The 21330-nt window shown below is 40.3% G+C and overlaps 1 protein-coding gene and 1 long non-coding RNA gene across 5 annotated transcripts in view; one reads left to right on the top strand and one right to left on the bottom strand.

Annotated features, from left to right (window-relative positions):
- The window catches only part of CHST8 (carbohydrate sulfotransferase 8), a 186144-nt gene that overhangs the window by 122998 nt on the left and 41816 nt on the right, over positions 1-21330 (bottom strand). For 2 of the 4 annotated variants that reach the window (XM_087740357.1, XM_087740359.1), the window contains exon 3: positions 19080-19302. Coding sequence is in view for 1 of the 4 variants with exons in the window: in XM_009465752.2 (XP_009464027.1) it covers positions 19080-19188 (109 nt within the window). In the remaining 3 variants the exon portion in view is untranslated. Of the gene's footprint in view, positions 1-19079; positions 19303-21330 lie in introns of those variants that run through there. The other 2 variants (XM_009465752.2, XM_087740360.1) reach the window with 2 other exon arrangements.
- Positions 1-21330, top strand: part of LOC148051040 (uncharacterized) — a 177876-nt gene that overhangs the window by 150014 nt on the left and 6532 nt on the right. The window contains exon 2 of the long non-coding RNA XR_015700697.1: positions 19120-19311. This is a non-coding gene — a long non-coding RNA (uncharacterized LOC148051040). The remainder of the gene's footprint in view (positions 1-19119; positions 19312-21330) is intronic.

The raw sequence follows: 21330 nt of genomic DNA, 5'->3' as shown, positions 1-21330 counted from the left end.
TACAAGTGAAGTCAGGAACTGACTGATCTGTAACCTAGCCCATGGGCAGACCTTGTTTTGAGCCTTCATGAGACAAATTTTGGGTTTTTTGATCACAGGTCGGTTTGCACAACACCAGGCCTGCTAGCGACAGATGGGCTACACCTGTCTCAAAGGGAGGAAAGGATCCTTGGACAGGAGTTAGCAGGGCTCATTGAAAGAGCTTTAAACTAGATTTGAAGGGGGAAAGGGGTAAAACCAGGCTCACTAGAGATAAGCCTGGGGGCGGCATGCCAATATTTGAGGGACGGTGTGCTAGCGAGGTCCTTCGCTCTGCCGTCTCAGAGTAGGTAGGGGATGGAGAGCCATGCAGCAGCAAAGACGCAAGGGTTATGGATGTGTTAGGAACCATGGAACCGCTTGAGAATGGTCATGTAGGAATTAGGGCTTCTCCCCGCAAAAAGGTGGCAGGAGCAATAGCCCAACTGAAGTGCATCTACGCCAATGCACGCAGCATGGGCAACAAACAGGAGGAGCTGGAAGCCGTTGGAGAAGAGGAGGCTGAGGGGAGACCTTATTGCTCTCTACAACTACCTGAAAGGAGGTTGTAGCAAGATGGGTGTTGATCTCTTCTCCCAAGTAACAAGTGATAGGACGAGAGGAAATGGCCTCAAGTTGCACCAGATTGGATACTAGGAAAAACTTCTTCCCTGGAAGGGTAGTCAGGCACTGGAAGAGGCTGCCCAGGGAAGTGGTTGAGTCTCCATCCCTGGAGGTATTTAAAAGATGGGTAGATGTAATGCTCAGGGATATGGTTTAGTGGTGGACTTGGCAGTGTTAGGTTAATGATTGGACTTGATGATCTTAAAGTTTTTTTCCAACCCAAACGATTCTATGAAATATTCAGAGCGCTGCGCTTCTTGCATCACCCACCTCCATTCCTCTCCCTCCTCAATATCCTCTTCCCTTGCACATTGTAGGGTCACAGGGCAGGACCATGCTGGTGCAGCAGAGGTGGTTCTTTGCTTCTTCTGGATCCCTTGCTACTGGTATGCCCAGGGAAGCTGCTGTAGCTCACATCCTTCTTGACATCCCTGCCTAAAGATTTGATGTGGTTCTCGTATAGTCAGGAGGAGTTACTACTGAATTCAGTTGCAGTTTCCACTACTATTGCTGTTGTCCTGTGAATTCCAAGGTTTCTTGAACTGATCCCAAAGCTCAATTATGATCCCAAAGCTCAATTATGATCCCAAAGCTCAATTATTTCAGCAACAGGCTGTAGGAAAGAGTCTTCTATACACATCTCACTTTTTGCACCCATCAGTTTCTGGTCTTTGTCTTCCCTGAAGTTCTAACCATGCAACCACCATGACGTGCTCTGGACACGACCATGATGCTGCAAATTCAAATGAAGAACAAGAGAGGCATCATGCTGTCTGTCTTCTGAATTATGAGATTGTTCAAGAGTGATGGAAAGAGAATTTTATGAAGAAAAATTAGAAAGATTGGGCTGCTTTGCCAAAGTAAAAGCAGCTTTGTAAGAAATATGAGTGCTAATAAGAATATTGAAGAAACTTTACTTGACAGTAGTTTATTCCATAGCAGACTACCTTGCATTTTTGTCTAAATCATATCATACCATCCATTGCTAAAGACAGGATATTTTAATGGATAGATGGGCTGCTGATCTGAGCCACTATGGCAATTCCTATGCTCCTAGTAACAGAGGCTGCTGTCATTTCAGTGACAATTAGCACGCAAATCCTATTACAGGAATAAGATCACCTAATCCTCAACTCTGGTACATGCTATTCACTATGATAGCTGTTTAATTATAAGACCTCTGCAGGCTACAATACTTTGTGCAAAAATTCCAGAAAATATAGAAATTGTGTAAGAAGACTTCACTTAAAAATCAGAAGTTAGACATCTGCTACTTCAAAATTATTACTCCAACCCTTTTAATTGGCATAACTACTTTTCTGTGCTGTTCAGAGTGGCTTTTTACAACTTCTGGTAATGTGGGAAAGCCAGCAAGGTCTGAAGTGTCACTAGCAATTTTCCTCTCTGCAGCATTTTTAACTTGTTTACAAAGGTAGAGAGCAAGAAAAAGATACATGGAGAGAGCCCACCAGGTACATTATCACTTGGTGGTTTGATCCTTTTAAACTTGTTCATTAGGTATAGCAAAGGGAGAGAAACATTGCAGGAATCAATGTGAGAGAGCCTGGTTGCACACTGTAATACATCCAGCCATTAAACAGCCCATCACCGTGCTCCAAGAACCCTTCTCTGGGTATTGCAGCTTGGTGCACGCTGAAGACTGCAGCAATTACTCAGCAATGAGGAAATCCAGTTTTTATTTAACAGTAGCTACTGTCTTGGGGCTTCTTGTTTGGTTGAAATATGAAATCGAACCAAAATAAGATGAGTTAAGGGCAACCTGTACTTTCTGTTTAGTTGCAGCATAGAACAATTTCCATGAAGGGTGATGATATGTATTAGAAGAATCCTTTCCACTCTTGCATAAGCTGCCTTTGGGCATGTGACGTTTGCATAATAAATCTTGTACTCTGTCCCCTGTATGTTTAACTAGCTCTTCTTGACGTGACTTTCTACTCTTCAGTATTTGAAGTTTTGCAAAGTATTTAGCATTAGCATAAATCTGCTACCCGTAGAGTTACCAGTTAAAGTTTAATGGTGGGAGATTGAGGTTGTTGTTGTTGTTGCTTTGGAAAATGCCACCTAACAGTCTACATACAAACCTTGACGATGCAAGCAGAATTTGGCCTTAAAGGCTGCACCGTAATATTAAGTTAGTATAATGTTACTAAGGCCTCTCAATATCAATGCATTTTAAAATCTGTTCATTATCATTTCTATTTCACAGAGCTAGAATAACTGCCGTGAACCTCTGTTCCCATGATATACATGCTGTTCTTGGTCTTTTATTGTACTTAATAGTTCCCTGGATTAACTTAATTGTGACTTGGGGGCTCGGATTCCTGAAGGTGTGCTGTCTTGGGCTGATGCTCTTTTCAGTTACCACAATTAAATCTCAGTTACAACAGTGAAACAAAACAATTAACAATCCTTCAAAAACCATTGTTATCCTTTTTCACAAAAACCTATTTGTTTTTTTAGCAGCCTACATTGCTCGTTTCCCTTATTCTTCCCCAAAGCCCAGGCTACACTTTCTCAGCAGCTCTTTCAATTACAAGTATCAGTATTATGATTCTTTGTCATGCTTTGTATTTTGTTATCCCAAGACTCTAAATCTGTTCCTTTTCTCTTCCATGCTATCTTTAACATCTTTATAACAAAAGTGCTGCAAAAGCTATTGGAGAAAGATCAGTCTGTCTGACAGCATCATTCTTTGCAGCATGGTAGAGTTTGAATAGAGGCTACCAGCTCTGTTATATGAAGTAGCATTCTCTTTAACAAAGGAGGATAAGCATCAGAAGCATCTGGGGAAAACTGCTGATTCAAAGTGCTGCACTGTGAATATGAATTTTAATCAGTAATAAGAAAAAAGTAGTATCATCTTTAGTAAGCCGAGTTCAACTCTATTGAAGCACAGGGGCTGAAGGAACTGATAAGTACTTGGGACACAATCCAAAACAAGTCAATGGAAAAGTTCCTAGTCACTTCAATGGTCTTTGAATCAGGTTTTCTAAAGCTATTTTTAAAGCATTTATGTACATGAATCTTCACCTGCATTAGAAGCTAACGTAATTGTTGAGCAAATTAGATATTTATGTGTACGAGTGGATAAAGCAATCCTAGAAAGATTTGTGTGCCCAATGCACCAAAAGGTTGAAAGCAGAGGTGGTGTTGGAACCTGCTGAGACTGACCGCTGATGGTTTTGAGTGCTGAAGTGGGAAGGCTCTAACTTGCCTGTAGGATTGCTAGATACTGTCCCCGACCAGTCACACTCACTTCCCTAAGGGCTTGCACTGTTGTCTGGGCAGAGGGACAGAGGCTGAACCACACTGCAGCTTAAAGGATGAGGTTGCCATCAGCTGTAGCAGAGGCTATGTGCGTTACTTCTGCATCCTTTTTTTGGGGAAGTTGAATTTTAAACCAAACTGGTGATTCTGAAGCTTTGGTTATTTCCCCAGATGTTTCTTTCCTTCTCTGTTGTTTCAGATATATAAATAAATGTTGGAAGAAGAGACGTAAAAGATTTACATTTGCAAGAAGGGTTAAATGTGGTTGCTGTGAAGAGCTGGAGTGTATCTAATTTGCTGCTTCTCTGTGTCTGGCCTGCATGGAACTGCACACAGCACTGCTTACTCCTGGGGTGACGGATAAGCAGTACGGGTAACCACAGGGAGGGGAAAAGAAGAGCTACATGAAGCGTCATCCTCAAAAGTTCCCCAAATAAAGGCAAAACAAATATTGTGTGGCTTCTGAAGAAATGTGGTGCTGGGTTTTTTTCCCCTTGAAGCTGAGTGAGGCTGCAAAAAGGGCCATTAAGTGCAGGCACGTTTACTGCTGATCCTGCTCCTGAGCTGGCCCAGTGAGATAATGCAACTTTTCAGCTGTGTGGTTATTTGTATCTGGTCTAGAGCACTCCTAAAATATTACACACCCAGGAAGGACTGTGTTTTATTTCAGTCTCCTTTTGGAGAGATCATTTCTGTTTTGTAGCCAAACCAAATGCATAGCTTTAGGTGCATTTCTGGTAATTATACCCTTAAAACAGTAGTTTCAACCTTCATTAAGTCTGTAAGCCTCTAAAATTATTCTGTGGACATACGGACCTCTTTATATTGAGGTCTGCTCTGCGTAAGCTTACTTTTCTTACCTTTTTTTGGACCTTTTGGTTACCTTAAGAGCAATCCATGAACTTCCAGGGGTCCACAGACCACACTGACTTACTGACAGCTACTGCACTAAAGTGACTGTGGAGAAGCAGAAACAGGGATGCCAGAGCTGTGCTCACAGACCAGCTCCACAGTGTTTTCCAGCATCCAACATCTGGGCTGTTTTTGCAAAAGTAAACTTGAGAAATGTACCTGTGAGGGAGCTGTACAAGACTGCTTATGCATTGCCTCTAGAATAAAATTTTGCTGGGGAGAAATTCCTATATTGTATCTTCAGACTGTACGTATACAGTATTAGTAGCTAGAAGCTCAGTATTAGTAGCTAGAAGCTGTTAACTTTTAAGTGTAAGGTTAAATTCCTGTGGTTTTTACCCATGGCATGCTAATGCTTTGTTGTGGGAAACAGTATCTACCAAATATCTATATAACATATATGGTGCATGATTTTGTTTGCCATGTCCAGCAGAAAAGCAGCTGTCAATTTTCAGTTTTAGTGCCATCAAATAACCTTTCCAAATGCTAATTTCCTTGTAATGCATTCTCCAGTAATTTTAAATACGCCAACATAAACAGCATGTAATTTGCAGATTTGCTTTCTTTTTTGAAGCACCTGAGCTAGACTTTTTTCATAATAAAATTGATATCTAATTTACCACCCATATTATTCTAATCACAGTAACAACTTTCAGTTTGCATACTGTGTAATCGTGCTTTCGCATTATTCAAAACCAGTTTATATCTGGTGAACTGATAATTTTGTCTTTAGTTTCCGACAGTTACTTAATTGTCATGTTAACATGGATCATTTGATTTTATATCGGATTAAACTGCAGTCTCGATGGTTCATTTTTGCAATATGCTGTGTTGACAGAAAGGTACAGAGAATTTGAATGGATATATATCTTACTAAATGCAGATTTCATTAGCGTATCACATTAATACTCTTTTCAGTTCAATAAATTTGTGTGGCACTTAAAAAACTATTAGATTCTCTGTAAAGCTTTGGATAAACGTTTTGAAGTTGTATGTTGGACTTCATTAGTTTTCATATATGTGTGTATACAGGTTTTTGCTTTTGGCTTTTGAAAATAGGCACCGGTGGGAAGGTGCTTCCTCAGCGGCAGTGCAGTGGTTGGTAGGTTATCCTGCAACGTAGTTTATGGTTGCTGGGCTTGGGGGTGGGTTTTTTGGTGTACATGTTTTAGGAAAAAAAAGACATTTTTTGGCGGTAATTACTTTCTTTAGGACTATAATGCTTGAGGAAAGGATTATATCTTTACCGTAATGAAATTCTCTAATTATAAATAAGTCATGTTTGTTACATCTTTCACTTCATAGTAGGCCCCCAAAAGACCCTTTCATTGCTCTTGCATCATGGGAAGCAGAGAAGAGAGCTTGACACAGCAGAAGAGCAAGTTGTATTTAATGCCATGTCTAAAAGAGAGTGATCATTTACTTTATAAATACTAGGTTTCCTTTGAAATGCCACTTAAGTAGACTAGGTCAACATTTTGAATTGGTAGCTAAACTAAAAAAAGTTGGGAAAAGAATAAATTGAGGGTTTTTTTTTGTCCTGCTGCAATGTTGTTTACCTTTCAGTGTGGATCATTTTGTTTAATCCAGAATGTTTCATTCTGGTTTGGGATGTGTTCTAACCTTTATTCTTTCTTTTTTTTTCCCCCAAGAAATAAAATTTTGCAAAATTTAAATTTCAAATACATTTGTTTAGAAAGATCATTTTTGGTTGAAACGTTCGCTGGCTGTCCAGTGGGAATGGTGAGAGAGCTTCCCCTGGACTATGAAGAGCATTATCAGATGGCACTGCCCCAGGGTATTGATTGAATATAAGCAGCAGTACCAGTGGATAAGCTTCAGCAGTGTTTGTTTTCAACTCTGATTTATCAGGGCCAGCCAGTGACACCAGCTATTTGGCATTTACACACTGCAGCCGTGATACAGCCTCGCTGGGTAACATGCTAACTGCAAAATGTTTCAATAGCTTTTGAGCATTCACTTTTAAAAAACAAACTGCAATGTATTAAGTCCAGGAAATGCAAAGAATAAAACTAGAAAAGTTTTTCTTCCTCTTAGTATAAATAATCTACAAGATAGATTTGATTTAAAAAAATGTGTTGTATTGCCTTCACCACCTCTGAGAATCCTGCTGGTATCGGCTGTCTTGTCAAGTTATATTTGACACTGATACCACAGTGGCCCACTCTGAGGATGGAGAGACTTCCAGTCTGCTTTTATTACTACTTTTACACTGAGGGACAAAACCCCTATCATCTTTAGGACCCGATCTTGCCCAGAGAATTGTGCAATTATTAAACCTGTTGCAGAGAATAGGAACCAGCTAAATCAATCAGCTCTCTTCAATGAACTCATTAGGCGCTACCTAGGCCTGCTGGTAAGGGAGAGGGGACATTTTAGCTCCATAAATTAAAATAGCATGGAGAGATAACAAAGCTTGAAAATGTAGCGTAGAACTTTTCCCATATATTTTGCACACATGTTTTCTGCCTGACCTGGCCACCACCCCTTAGTGGCTCCGAGCTGTTAGGTCTGGCTTTGGCTGGACAGGCTTTCACTGGCCTTACGTCATGATGGAGTGTGTGCTGCCCAGGGCAAAACATCATGGGAATGTGAACGCTGTGCTGCACGTGGTATTACAGCAGCTGGATGCTATGATGCCTTCTGTCCATGATACTCAGACCGTGTTGCTTTTCAGCTCCGTGGGATGCTGGTTTTTGTTTGCAGTAGCAACCCTAACAGGAGTTGATGGTCATTCCTACCCCATGACTGCAATCTGCTGTTTAGCAGTGAGTTTGCTTTGACTGTGAAGTCTGCATTTACTAGTCAATACCAATTTTCTCCTCCTTGTGACAGGAACATTATCAGAGAAACGACTTGTCCCATTCTAAAAAACCCACTTGGCCACCCACTGAGCCATAGCTGTGGAGAAGATGGACACAGTACCCCAAATGCAGCTATGCATTCAAGAAATCTTTGTTTTGTAAAATTCCTGCCAAAGAACATTTCAGCTTGCTAGATAAAAGAAATAGAGAGAGATTCATGCAACGAGGCGAAGAAAATGCAGTCGTTGCATGCAACAGATCTAATGAGTGCTTTGTTTAGGGAGCAAAGTCAAAGCCAGGAAACAGAATTGCCTTTTCCCAAGGTAGGCCTCTGACTCTGGGCACCTTCTCCATTGAGACAGGAGATGGGAAATATTTTGCTGCTCTCGAGACCACTGTTGCTGTGCTTGCTTCTGATACCTCTAAACAACTACAAGAAGATGGTTTGTCTTGCTAATTAGAGCTGCTCTCATAGCAAATAGGGTTTCTCTTGGAATATTAACAATTTGCCCTTCACTTGAATGTTTTTACAGCATCAATGGTTGGTTGCTAAAAGGACAGAAACTCAGAAACATTTAATTAATTAATATTAAAACATTCAGCATTCTTGAAATGCTGTCTCAGCAGTTCTTTGTGAAACATCTCTCCTTATAATCAAATGACTATCTGTTTGTGGTTGCGTAGAAGGCTGCGATCAAAGTGGCTGAATGCTGTAAAAATGCCTATAAATACACGCACCCTTCTGAACTCAGTAGGAGCCAGCGTTTGACTCACACTCCCTAATTTGAGGAATCTGAAATCTAATTAACATTAAATCGCAACAAAAATGTACAAAGATCAAGGGACAGAAGGATGCCTTCGCTACAAGGCAGGGACAGGGCTGGAAGCAGCATGCTTGGATGAGGGAGGTGAAGAAGGACGGCAGCATGCTGTATGCCGTGTCCCTGAGAGGGAGACTGCAGGCGGCTCAGTCCTGCCCCCCAGGCTGTGTCATGTGAGATGTTTAAAAGTCAGAGTTTTTTCCCCTACACAAAAATATAAGTAAATAACAAAAAAAAATACAGTGAGGCCGATGCTGCAGGAGTTTCTCCCCAAAGCCCCGAAGTAAAGGGGGCACGAGGTGCTGAGATGACAGCTGTGTGCGGTGGGAGTACCTCTGCTGATCTGCTCAAAATCATTCAGAGTGAAAAGGAAAATCTTCTTCACACTTGGAAGGGACTGTGGTGATGGCACATCCAAGACTAATGTGAAGGGTAAATCAAGTACAATTCAGCCTTTGAAGTTGAAGGGGGGAAAAGAGTAAAATTCACTCATCTGTACTGTAGGTCTCCGATTTCTAATCTGTGATTTCATGGAGGAAAGAAATTGTGTCACTGAACTCCTTTTAGGAACTGTGTCCTTGGCTTATTAACTTGCTTTACGTGTTGTCCAATTTCAGAGGGGGAAAGGGCTGCATTTGTGTGGATGGTATAATTTTAGGAGATGTCTTAGTTAATTATTATCTACTGAAACATCACCTAGGAGATATTCTTTCTCTGTCATGCAGCTTGATACTTCATGCAGTAAAAGGTAACTCTTCCATAGTTCATTAAATTATGTTGTGGTGAACTTATCTCCACTGGGTCTCAATTAAGAAGTGAAGCCAGTGCCTTTAGAGGAAAAGGCAGAGAACAATCAGAATATACTGAATATATAATTTGATCTCTGGAAACAAGCAAGAGGAAAAATATGGTGTGCAAATGTGTAGACATTACGAACGTGTTAAGTCTCAAAGATTTGTGTATGGAAGTATAATATAATTAGATCATTATTGTTCATTAGGAATATTTAGTGCTTTTAAAAATTGAAGGTGTTCTTTCTAAGTTCGTTAACTACTGTAAATTTACTGTAGTAAATATTCATTTTCCTTACTACTTCCCCCGTCCCCATTTTAGCACCCCTGGGAAGTTCAGTCATACTGATTCTCGGCCCATTGTCTATTAACATGAATTATAAAACTGCAGTAAATTTTTCTGTTACATTCTAATTTAATTAAACACTTTGGTTTTATTTATTTTTTTTATTTTCCTTTTAAAAAATGTTTAAAGTATCTAGCAGAACTAGTCTCTGGATGTTTTTCTACAAAAAAAACCCACAAAGCTCCTTTCATTAAATAATTTCAAATGTGAAGAACAGAAAGCGAAGTTATTTTTTGTTTCTCAGACCTCCTTTCCTACCATTCTTCTTTGTGTGCTGCACACATCTTTTTTTTCTGTTTCTCTCCCATTTACATGCTTTTCTTTCCTAACGCTGTTGTTATAATGGTTTACTAAGGTCTGTTCATTTTGTTTGTCTCCTACAAAATATAAATCATCCCAAGAAGCATTTTGCAGGGATTGGTGAAATATGCTACTGCAACAGGCAGTGACGTGGCTGGTTTAACATGCAGCACTGAACACATCATCAATATATAGGTGTTAAACAATACCTGACTTTGTACATTCTTGAGTAACTTAATTCCCTTCAATAGCATGAGAATGAGCAGCTCATAAATGCAGAATAATTGGAATTTTAATTAGGTAGTAACTTAAGGATGCCTCCTGTTTACAAGGTAATAACATCTCTTGAGCTAAATGAATGGAGGAGCAGGTTTCAATTTAACAGCTTATAAAAAAAAATCAGTTTATTAGTTTCCACTATTAATCTTGGCTGTTCACAGTTTCTAAGTGAACTTGGTGGCTGAGGTGCCGATGTTTGTTTTGGGCATATGAATGGTATCCCAGCCCTGCTTAAGTTCTCACCAAAGTCTTTAGGATGAGTTTTAAACAATTATGGTGAACTACATTAAAGTCTCAATGAGTACAGAATTCCTTTGCTATGGCATAAAATTCATGGTATTTGCCTGCAGGTATATACATTTACTTTTGTGACTATTTGAATACATGCCTTTTCATTTGTTTACAATGCAGTAGTGAGAGAAATTTGTTTTCTTGTATGAGATAAGCAGCATCATGTTTTTCCTAGCAGCTGCACGCACAATTAGGAAGACCCAATTAAAGCTGCATTCAGTTCACACAGAGCGGCAGTGATTGCTGTCTATAATTTCTCCTGTGGTTTGACTTATGGGCATTAAGCTGTGCAGAACTTTATTAACAAATACAGTCAAGTCAAACAAGTCAAGGAAAAAAAAAAAGTGACAAGCTGGAAACTGGTATGTAGGATCTTGGCTGTTGTGCACTACCCACAGCTTGACAAAAGGAGTCTCTCCTCCCACCCCTCTCAATAGCCACTGGGCAAATGACCAGTTTCCTCTGTTTAGGCTTGTGCTTTCTGTCCTCCTGGCCAGAAGAATAAGTATTTGTGTGTCTCTGCTTCCATGTTAGCCACTCTGACTGCAGCAGGTGCAGGCCATCCAAACACTTCTGTGAATTCAAGGCTAAATAATTCTGAAGCCAACTGTACCTTTGTTTGTCCTAAGCATTATCTGTGCCATCATTACAGAAAGCTCAGCACTGCCAATCTTTATGCCAAATGGAAGGAGAAAGGTAAATGAATTAGAATAGAGAAGGAACAGGGTACTGGAGCACAGGCGCCTTCTTGAAGGATGAGGAATTTCATTCACAGCCTGCTTTTTTTCCCCTCCTGAGGCTGTTCAGTTCCCACTGCTCTGTAAAGGGACTTGATGTCCCTTGATTTCCTCCCAGCCCTGTAACTCTCCCTGTGTATGCGCATACATACTCAGTGGCACAGCATGTTTCGCTTTCATCGTTGAGGGTTACCCGAAGTCTGTAAATACTGATGTCTTGGCTAATGTGCTACAAAGAGCAAAACATCGGACATCCAGTCCTTGCAAGGAGTTTTATGAGAAAATGTGTGGTTTCCAACTAAAAAGCAGGAACAGAAGCCCCAAAAGACTCCATTTCTGTAGGTATGAACAGCCAGTGGATAGTGATTCTGAAAAAAAAGAGGGAAAGAGCATGTCTGAATTGCCCTGATGCGCAGAAGTGGCAAGGGAGTAAGTGCCTGGCTGGAGCATTTTTCCCCTTCATCACCACATAGGTCTGAGACCAAAAAGGGACAAAGATGGGACCTAATTTTACAAGATACAGAATATTCTGACCCTCAGGCAGCAGAGCACTTCAGGCATCGGAGCAGAGCTAACAGTCGAGCCACTTAGTTGATATTGAAGTGCTTTTCTGCACTGATTCTATGAGCTAGCATCTCGTAGGATAGGGCTTGTACAGAATAAGATTAAAATCAGTTAATCACCTTGCATATGTCAAGTGGTGACAGATCCAAAAGCAGTCGCTTGCTTTCACAAATAGATAGATTATTCATTTGGAGAAAATGATAAAGATGTCCGCAAGAAGTTGCTCTTGTGTAGGCCCTGTACAAGATCACTTATTTGGTTTTTTATGCTCTCTCGACTGGTGCTAAAGCAGTAGTTAACTGGTAGTTTTGATGCTGATACACAAAGCAACCCATAATAGAGAAGAAAGCCACCTTTAATTTCAAGCTCCACTAGAATCATGAAAGGAAAATTAATGTTTACTAAATGAAAAAGGATGATATTGCTGGATAGAGGAAGTTTTGGTTAAGCTTTTAGGGGAACGTTAATAACTTTGAGAAATGGTAACATATATTATAAAACATGTTTAAAATGGCATAAACTTTAGAAAATCCAGAAAGTATTTTAGACTTACCTAAGCTGCTCAATGTGGTATCAAGTTTTAAAAATCAAGCAAACTGAATGATAGCTGACATATGGAAGGAGGCTTTCTAGTACTGACACATTTTCTGTGAAAAATTCAATATAGCCTTATATTTAGAATAAATGTTTTGAGGTGAAATGAAAGTCTGTTGATCAACTTTGCACGTTTCTGTAATGCCTCTGCAAATTTCCAGGGGAATCTGAGAGGCACCCAGGCTTGTTCCCTAGGAATATACTTTCCTAAAGCTGCCGCCCTGAGAGTCTTCTGACATTATAGTGTGGTTGAGTTTTGCCTGTGATATGTTGCCAAGCACCATAAATGAATGCAGCTCTGAGATGGCAGGTCACTTTTTATTTTGCCAGACACAACAAAGAAGTGTCAACCTCTGACAGTTTTTAAAAGTAGGCTTTAAAAGAAATATCAAACCTTTTTTTTTTTAACCAGTCAGTATCTGAGAAGAAATGCTCACAGAAAAAGAGAGGATAGGGAAATTTGTGGAAGTGGAAGCTGCACTATGTGATTTAGCACTACATCACTCTGGTTTTATGCTGATAAATACGTTTGGGATTAGGTGACATGGACTTCATACCATCAAATAAATGGGCAGTGGATCTGAGTTCAGTCATCTGATGTGTGTGTGCACCACTGTGGTGGGGTTGTAACTGCTGCCAGTAACACACTAGATTTTGTGACAGACTCACAGTTAATATGCTTTGGTCTTGCATTTTTCATAGAATCATAGAATGGCTTGGGTTGGAAAGGACCTTAAAGATCATCTGATTCCAACCCCCCTGCCATGGGCAGGGACACCTTCCACTAGACCAGGCTGCTCAAAGTCCCATCCAACCTGGCCTTTTTGTTCTAAGATCTTGCAGTCTTTAAGTACTTTGAATTCCCTGCAGAGAACCCCCGTAATAATAGGAAATTGAAACATTTAGCAGGCGAATTGCCTGATTTAACACAATCTATGAGCCGTAGGGCAAGATAGGAACAAACCACAGCAGCTTTGCATCCCAATTCCACAGCCTAACACTGAAGTGCTCCGACTCTGTGAAGCACTTGCTGATGGTCAACAGGAAATACTGGTCCTATAAATGCTGGCCTGTGATGCTATAGCTTAAGAGCTGTATTTGCTTTAATGGGCTTTAGGCTAGAAAGAGTACTGACTTTCTAACTGCTAAAGCATGTTAACAGAAACTGTAAAAAAAAAGAAAAGAAAAAAAAAGTGACGCTCTCTCAATACCATATCGTAAATAAAATCAGCATTTTTCATAAGACTGCCAAGGATATGGCATAGTCATGAAAGCAGGTAAAAAGTGTTGTAGGAGAGAACCTCTGTATATCATTCATGATAAAACAGCTTATACATGATTGCTTTCAGTACTAGACTGCATTTCTTCTGAACAAGGTTGCACTGGCAGTGTGGTGTAGGGTTTCCTTTGTAACCATCTGGACAGTGTTTGATCCCCCTGTAAGCAGTAGACTGATGAAGTCACTGCCAGCACTTCTTTCCAATGTGAAAAATAACCAGGTTCACATTCACAGTCAGTTTAAACCACAACCATTTCAAGCAACAGAAAACTCTTAAGACCACATTTCCCTTGTAAGTGCCTTGCCTCAGCAGACAAGCTAATAGATCTTTTTCTTTTCATCCCAATAACTGCAGACTGTTGGGAACTAATCTGCACACAGGGAAGTTCTTTGCTGAGGGAAGTTCAGCTAAAGACGACTCAGAGGATGTGACTGCAGAAAGTTCATCGCTCTTGAGTTGGTGGAACTTGCACACATAACAGTATGCCGCTTCTGCTTGAAAAGCATATCAGCGAGCCCACTCGCCTCCGCTACAGTCACCAGATTCTTTTGTTCATGATTTCTGCTGATGCTGTTAGTTGAGAGGCAGATTAAATGGCTTCCAGTTTATAAAGAGAACTATGTTGCAAATTGCAAGAAAATTACTTCTGAAATAATATATCAATGCTAGTTCATTTTCAATTGTATTTATAAAAAGTTTCCAGTACGACAAACAAGCGGTACATTGTGCACTAGGATAGTATTATGGAAATGTACAGCGAACATGGAGATGTGCATAGGCCTGTAATTTGTGAGTAACAAGGTGCCTGTGCTCTGAATAAGTAATTAAGAAAATTTCAGTATAGCTATAATAGCGGTATTTGCTCTAAGGCTACTGCAACATATAGTAAGATTTCTGCACTGTGGCTCCCTTGTGCCATCAGGTTTGCAATAGCATTCGCATGCCAGCCTTTCTGTCATCTCTCCTTCCTCCCTCTCCTCCCCATCACACCCTTAGTAAAGCAGAAAATAAAGCAGATGACAGTGTTCTGTTAGGAACTGGTAGATGAGGTAAGGAGAGCAATCACTGCAGAATCTCAGACAGATGAGTTTCAGGCTTGGTTATATTCATACTAGACTTTCAAATTCTGATAGAGTCAGACTGCAAAGCCATTTCCATTCTACGCTGTTTTCACCCTTTTGGAGCTTTCACAACGTGCATCCTTTGAGATGTATTTTCCACTTTTTACCAGCTCCCAGAGGAGTGTGTGTCCCTATATATTAATCTTAAAAGTTCTAACTGAAAACTTACAAGTTTGTGAATTCAGTAACCATATGGCAAAAACCCAATAATTTTTCCCATGGGCTTATTCACCATGTAGAGAGAAATTTGCTACCTGAATATAGGTATAGAGAAATATTAATACTTCCCCTGGTTTTTATTTGGCAAAATCTCCTATTAGAAAAGTAGATACCATTTTAGAATATCCCTTCTCTTCTGACTAAAATCCATCGAGCACATGGTCTCAAGTACAGCTACAGATATTGCAGTCCAGCTACAGATACTGCGTCCCTGGTGCAACTCGGAAGCAGTGGTCCTGGTATTCCTGACCTCACCTGCCCACCTGCTATTCATGGCCACAGTCCTGTCTCCAGCCCACGGCCTGGCTGGTCTGCAGCTCAGAAGTTTGCGTAGGCATTTGAAATCCCCCTGAGAGCTGTCAGGATGGGTTGCATCCTCTAGACTCTTCTCTCACTTGCTGACGTTGTTTGTCCAAGTTGCTCTCTCCTGTACCACCTGAATGCAGCTCTCACAAATCCAAGCTCTCCATGCTGTCAGTGTTCTCATAAACTGCAGTGGCCCTGGCCAAGGCTGTAACAGTGCTCGTTAGCCCTATCAACTCTTCCACTGTAAATCCCGAGAGAGAGGGCGCATGCTGTTATGCTGAAGAAGCCTCCTGCTAACCACAGGGCTGGACAGGCCCCTTCCCAGCTGCTTTTGTGGCTCCAGGACAAACATAGCGGTGGAGTGGCTGCACGTTTAGTTACTGTAAAGTTTTTGCGTGTTTAATATCCTCTCACAGACAGGAGTTCTATACATTCAAGAGTCATTAGCCTTAGGATGGGGATATATGTATTAAATTTTTCTTGTACACCATGTGCAAATGTGCTTGACTTACCCAAAACAAATCCTTTACTGTGTCTGTTTAAGAATAATGGCATGGTTACTGCAGAAGGCAAGTTTTATATAATTACACGGGGAGAATTATTAGAAGAGCATTATGTTTCTGTACGGTGTATGACTATCATTCATACTGCTTCTCAACCCACACCCCTGCTTTATCCTGCGTTCTTCATAGTAATAGCACTCTTCACAGATGCCGAGAAAACGACTCTCTTAAGTTATTGTCTCTTTAATGACCACAGGAGTATCTACTGAACTAAATGTATTGGCTTGGGAAGTCTGTTTTGCCCACCCTAAATAGCTGTCTGTCTTAAATGTATCTGCTCAGAGTGCTGTGCGTTATATAAATAAAACTACACAGACAGCATGTTTGTCAATCAGCAAAAAAGGCTCTACACCTGCTATCCCGGGCACATATACTTTGTAAGCATTGGTTTCCAACAGATAAATGTAATCAAGGTTTATATGCTCAGAGAAGCCAACAGGATGGGATTGTTTCACTCGAAAGATCAGAAGAAAATTGTAACTAATGTTGTGGAAAATTACTTTGATATTGCTTTCTCAGTACAGCATCACAATTAGGTAGCAATGTGAAACACAGGGAAAGAATAAATGAATAGTAACAAATCAACACAAACAGCTACTGTCAGGAGTACTTTGCTCAGTGAAAGTAATGTAAGCATTACTTAAAGTTTTATGACTGTGGATTTTATACTGGTTTAAGCAGTACATCAAGGTCTCACCATCACGCTTGCTAGGACTAAAACAATCAAGAACAATTTCCGGAACAGACAGATAAAACTAAAATACCAAAGTATTTTTATTAATCTTGTTTCATAAGTTGTACTATCTTAAATTAAAGATGACTGAAGGTACTAACAGTGAAAAATGTCCTTTTGGACAATGCAAAATTCTACTATGCTGCTTTTCAGTGGAAAATTAATGTTACTGAACTTTTCTCCAGCTTTCCTGATGAGATTCCAACACCTGGCAAATACATTTTGCTCCATGGTACCTACGTGGGAAACACAAAAGCAAAGGCTAACCAATACAGCTTTGCAGTGCAGAATTTGTTGTCCCAAGTAGCTTAATGACACGTGCATTTGTTCAGTCCTATTGAGAGAGCAGTCAGGCAAGCAAATGATAGCAATATCCAGTCTCCGTTAGAAACTGGCCCTTTTAAGGAGAAACACTCTGAACAGGGGAAGGGAAGGACCCTTCTCATCTCACCAGAAATGTCGCTTGTGATTGACAGATTGTCACAGGAGACTGTCTAGTGATGAAATATGCCTATCTCTCTTTTTAATGAAATGAATGGATATTTTTTCCTGTGTTCTTTAAGCTGCCTAGTATGTCTTAGTGATAACTGGTATCATTTTCAGAAGCAGGGGATGTGAGGAGTTTCTGAGCCCACTGGGAGCTGAAAGCACTTAAAACACATGAAAATCAGCCAAACAGAATTAAGAGTAATTGTATTGAGCACCTTTTACTCAAGGGTACAGTCTGGTTCCTGTTAACATAAATAGTAATTGAATGTGAGAATCGAGCAATTGATTACACACCTTTGGCAATAACAGCATTGCTGGGATGTTCATGGTTTAGCTATGCAGAAGCCTGCCCACAGCAATCAAGTACATTACAGAGTGAGTTTCCCTGCTGGGGGCAGGAGCTCTGTTCAAACTTGCTTTTATTTAAATGTGCTTGGGCATCCCCTCCTACAGTTACATCCCTCTCAAAAATCACTTCATGGTGTACTACGATCAGCAGCCGGTGTTCAAGAGGTTTGTGGCAGAGAGAACAGAGGTACAACAGGTCAAGATGAGGGACCAATAATGAAAAAATGGAGAATAAATTGCACTGGTTTTGAGACACCACTAGAAATTCCTTCTCTTTCAGGAGCAAAGAATTAACTTTTTAATGTAAAGTTACACATTTTTAGATGCATTAGAGTACTGCCTGCACCTGCTGTCCATATGTCTTTCCCCTCAGCCCCAATCTACTGGCCAATTTCAGTCAAATGTGGCTGGTAGCGCCAGTTTTAAGCTGTAAGCTCTTTTGCATCTAAGTATACAAAATAAATTGCAAAAGCACTGAAGGGGCTGGTTAATTCTCTGCTTTGCACAACACTGATGATTCATTATTTCTACAGTTTCAGCTGAGTGGCTGCTTTCAAAATTGGTGTGCAGTTGGACTAAATAATCAACATATTGAAGCATAGATTGTTTAGTGACATGGAAATAAGCACTTAATAAACCTGGACACAGAAATTAGCACTTAATGTAATTATTTAAGAGTTCTCTGTGTTAGGGTTCAGCTCCTTTAAAACTGTCAGTAATACTTTAAAATATACAATCGTGTTCACTGTACAATGAAGATGTCAATCGAATAGACTTTTTATAAAGCATGTATTTAATCAAAGGAGAATTTCAGTTTATATAAGAGCAAACAGTGACCAAACCTCAGCGCACAGGGGCATTATTATGAGCTGGAGTAACTGCACTGGCATTTGTCTAGGCTCTAAACCAGCCTTTGTTACGGCCTTAGTCAAAGACAAAGCAACTGTAAGTAAATCAAGAGATCTTGTGCTTTTTCATACTTCTTGCGTGCCCCTCGTTTAAAAGGAAACCACTATTTCAGCCCACAGTTTTCTAGTTCTCACATTGATGTGGTCTTTGTGGCTCTTCACAGTTTCAAGTTAGTAGCATAGGATGATGGTGTATGTATGAATGAAAGTTATGAGAAGTTTAATGGAAGTTAAGCACATTAAAGGAATGCATCCCAAAGTATTTGATGTTTCTTGCATGACTCATTTATGCATCTCTTATTTTGCATTTCCGTGACACATTGCATACCATATACAGGCAAAGGGGGATTCAGAGGCATGTGTTTGTAGGAAATGAACTTTTGGTGACATTTCTCATTTTCATATTTATAGTGGTATAGCTGGTAGCAGAAGTTGGTCTCAACTTTAGCAGAAATTTAACTCCATTCAGCTGGGCCCTGTGCACCTTGGCAAAGGTCCCTGCATAATCAGTTAATTGGTTCTTGGAACTGTTTTTTAGGCAAACTCCTCTTTTTTTTTTTTTAAAGAAGTTGTTAATTAGTTTCAAAATAGGCTTCATTAAAGAAAATTACATGCCTTTGTTGAGGCAACCTCTGTGAAATATGTAAAACATGTTAAGGGTATAAGGACAAAATGTTGAACATGAAAGAGCAAGTGAGTCAAATAGAAATAGGAATGCTAACCTGGTGTCTGCTGATGAACTATTTCTTCTGGATCCTGCAGGTGAATGAAGACAACGAGTCCAGCTGCTCCAAACAGCAAGATGAAGGAGAACATGCACGTCAGCCTCATAATTATTGTTCTCAGATCAATCCGGTTCTGACCCAGGAAAAGAACTGCACACAGTCTCCAGGACACTCTTCACTCATAGTCTCGTCCTCTCATCTGAAGTCTGGTGTAATACATCTACAAGAGGTAAAAAAACAAACCCCTAAAACTTAACATATAGAGCATCTATTTTTTCAATGTAGATTAGCAGATTTAAGTCCTTGTTTAGACCAAGTAACTGATTTCTCTAGTACTTCTTTGGTACAGCTAATTGCAGTCATTCAGTCAATTTCTGCCCCATCAGTTTCTCTTTAATTACATGTCACTGTTTTTAACATGTTGAAAAGACAACGTAGAATGTAATTTAAAATGCAGTTTGGGAAAAATGGTCATGCCATGGCTACGATTTGCACAGAAACTGCTCTTAATGTTTGCTTGCTTCAAGTGAAGCATGTGTCACTTTTTATTTTTCACTGGTTAAACAATATGAAAACCATAAAGTGAGATAAAGTGGGGGAAACGATCACAAGAGCTGCACCTTGCATGTCAAACATGGGAAGAAGGATGAACAACTGGCAGCTGGCTGCTTCACCCTTGATAAAAACAGTTGAACTAAAATCGTGTACCACAGGTCACCGTGCCGCCCATTGAAAAAGCTCTGCAGGCGTATTGATTTCCAAGGGAAGTACTGGTCACAGTGCTTGGAGCTCCTTTTACCAGCTTGCAGAAAACATGAGAAAAGAGAGTATGGGGAGCAAGTGGGCTGTCTCTGCAGGAGTGACGGGCTCGGCTGCCTCTCCTCCCCAGGAGCTCCCAGTGAGTTTCTGGGCTCGGTTCTGCGAATTCTCACTGCTCAGTCTAAGACTTGCCATTATGTGCAGTCCCAGTGAAACGGCAGCAGCCCTAGTCCCAGATGGGCATGTTGTGTGTCACTCTCAACCCCTCGATGAGCACAGCCCTAAGGCAAATGCTTCACTTAAAGCCCATGAATAGTCCTGCTGGAACCAGTGTCCATTCTGGTAAGATACTAAGAAGTGAACAAATGAAAGAACAGGAACCAGAGAGGAAAACCATTAGTGGTGCCACGTGGCTTTATTAATTAAAATAAATGCTTTTGCCACACAACTATGCTGGTCCTGCATTTTTCAGTAACACAAAGGAAGGTGCATTAGAGCACAGGCAGTGGAACTGGTTCCCAGAAATGTAACCGGATTTCTTACCAGCAAATTACTGAACACAAGGGCTCAGACTGGAGATCAGCCACAGGTCGCAGGGCTGGCAATCACTTTGCTTTTCTCGTACTTCTAATTGTAAATGTGACCTGGTCTAAAGGAAGGTTTTTGAAGGTGGTCTTTGTTTACAAAGGAGTTTTTAAGTAGAGAAAGACTGTGTAACATGAGTTTGCAGGGAGGATTGGTTGTGGGAAGATGATGATTCAAAGTAGTTATGCTGGGAAGAGCCTTTAAAAATTTGTTCTCAATGTGCCTAGAGTATTTAGTGTCAGGGGCAACTTATTTGCTTTTCATGGTTTCCATAGCAGGTTTTTAATTTTCTGCAGTGTACTGGTATTCTAAATTTCTAAAATGCACCAAAGAACACTAGTTGTGCAGTCCCGATGAAGTAATTTCTGTGACTCTGACTGATAAGGTTATTTAATGGCAACTATGTTTACTCAGTGTGTAAAGCAGCTGGAGCTCCAGGCCAGGAACATTGGTGGATGCTTGTAACTTAAATGAATGAAGAGTGCAGAGTGTTAAGTTCTCTCTATACATAGGCAAATTCAGCTTTATTTTCTGTTAAAATTATGGCAGACATGAACTGTGTATTTTTTTTTTTTCTTAAACCTTTCTCACCCCTTTAAAAGTAAAACTAAAAGAAAACATCGCTAAGTTTTTCAGCACTAGAAAAGCCAAATCCTTATGGGTCCTTGTGCAGGTCCATCTGTGCCTGTCGTGTGCATGTGTATGTAGTATGGATGGACTTTTTGCACATACATTTATTATATATCTATTTTTAAGGGTCAAATACTAACTCTAAAGCCCTAGGGGAGTCAGATTAGGGAAGGACGATTAGCCTTCAAAGCAACTGTGTTACAATTCCAAACACTGCCGTTGTAAGCAAACAATTAGGGAACATGAACCACCCTCTCTCTGGTTCACTACAGAA

Source organism: Nipponia nippon, unplaced genomic scaffold (genome assembly GCF_047370975.1).
Source record: "Nipponia nippon isolate SJK-2023a ecotype South Korea unplaced genomic scaffold, ASM4737097v1 scaffold_7, whole genome shotgun sequence".
Classification (NCBI taxonomy): Eukaryota; Metazoa; Chordata; class Aves; order Pelecaniformes; family Threskiornithidae; genus Nipponia; species Nipponia nippon.
Note: the sequence above shows the minus strand (reverse complement) of the source record. Positions and strands in the feature narration are given on the sequence as shown.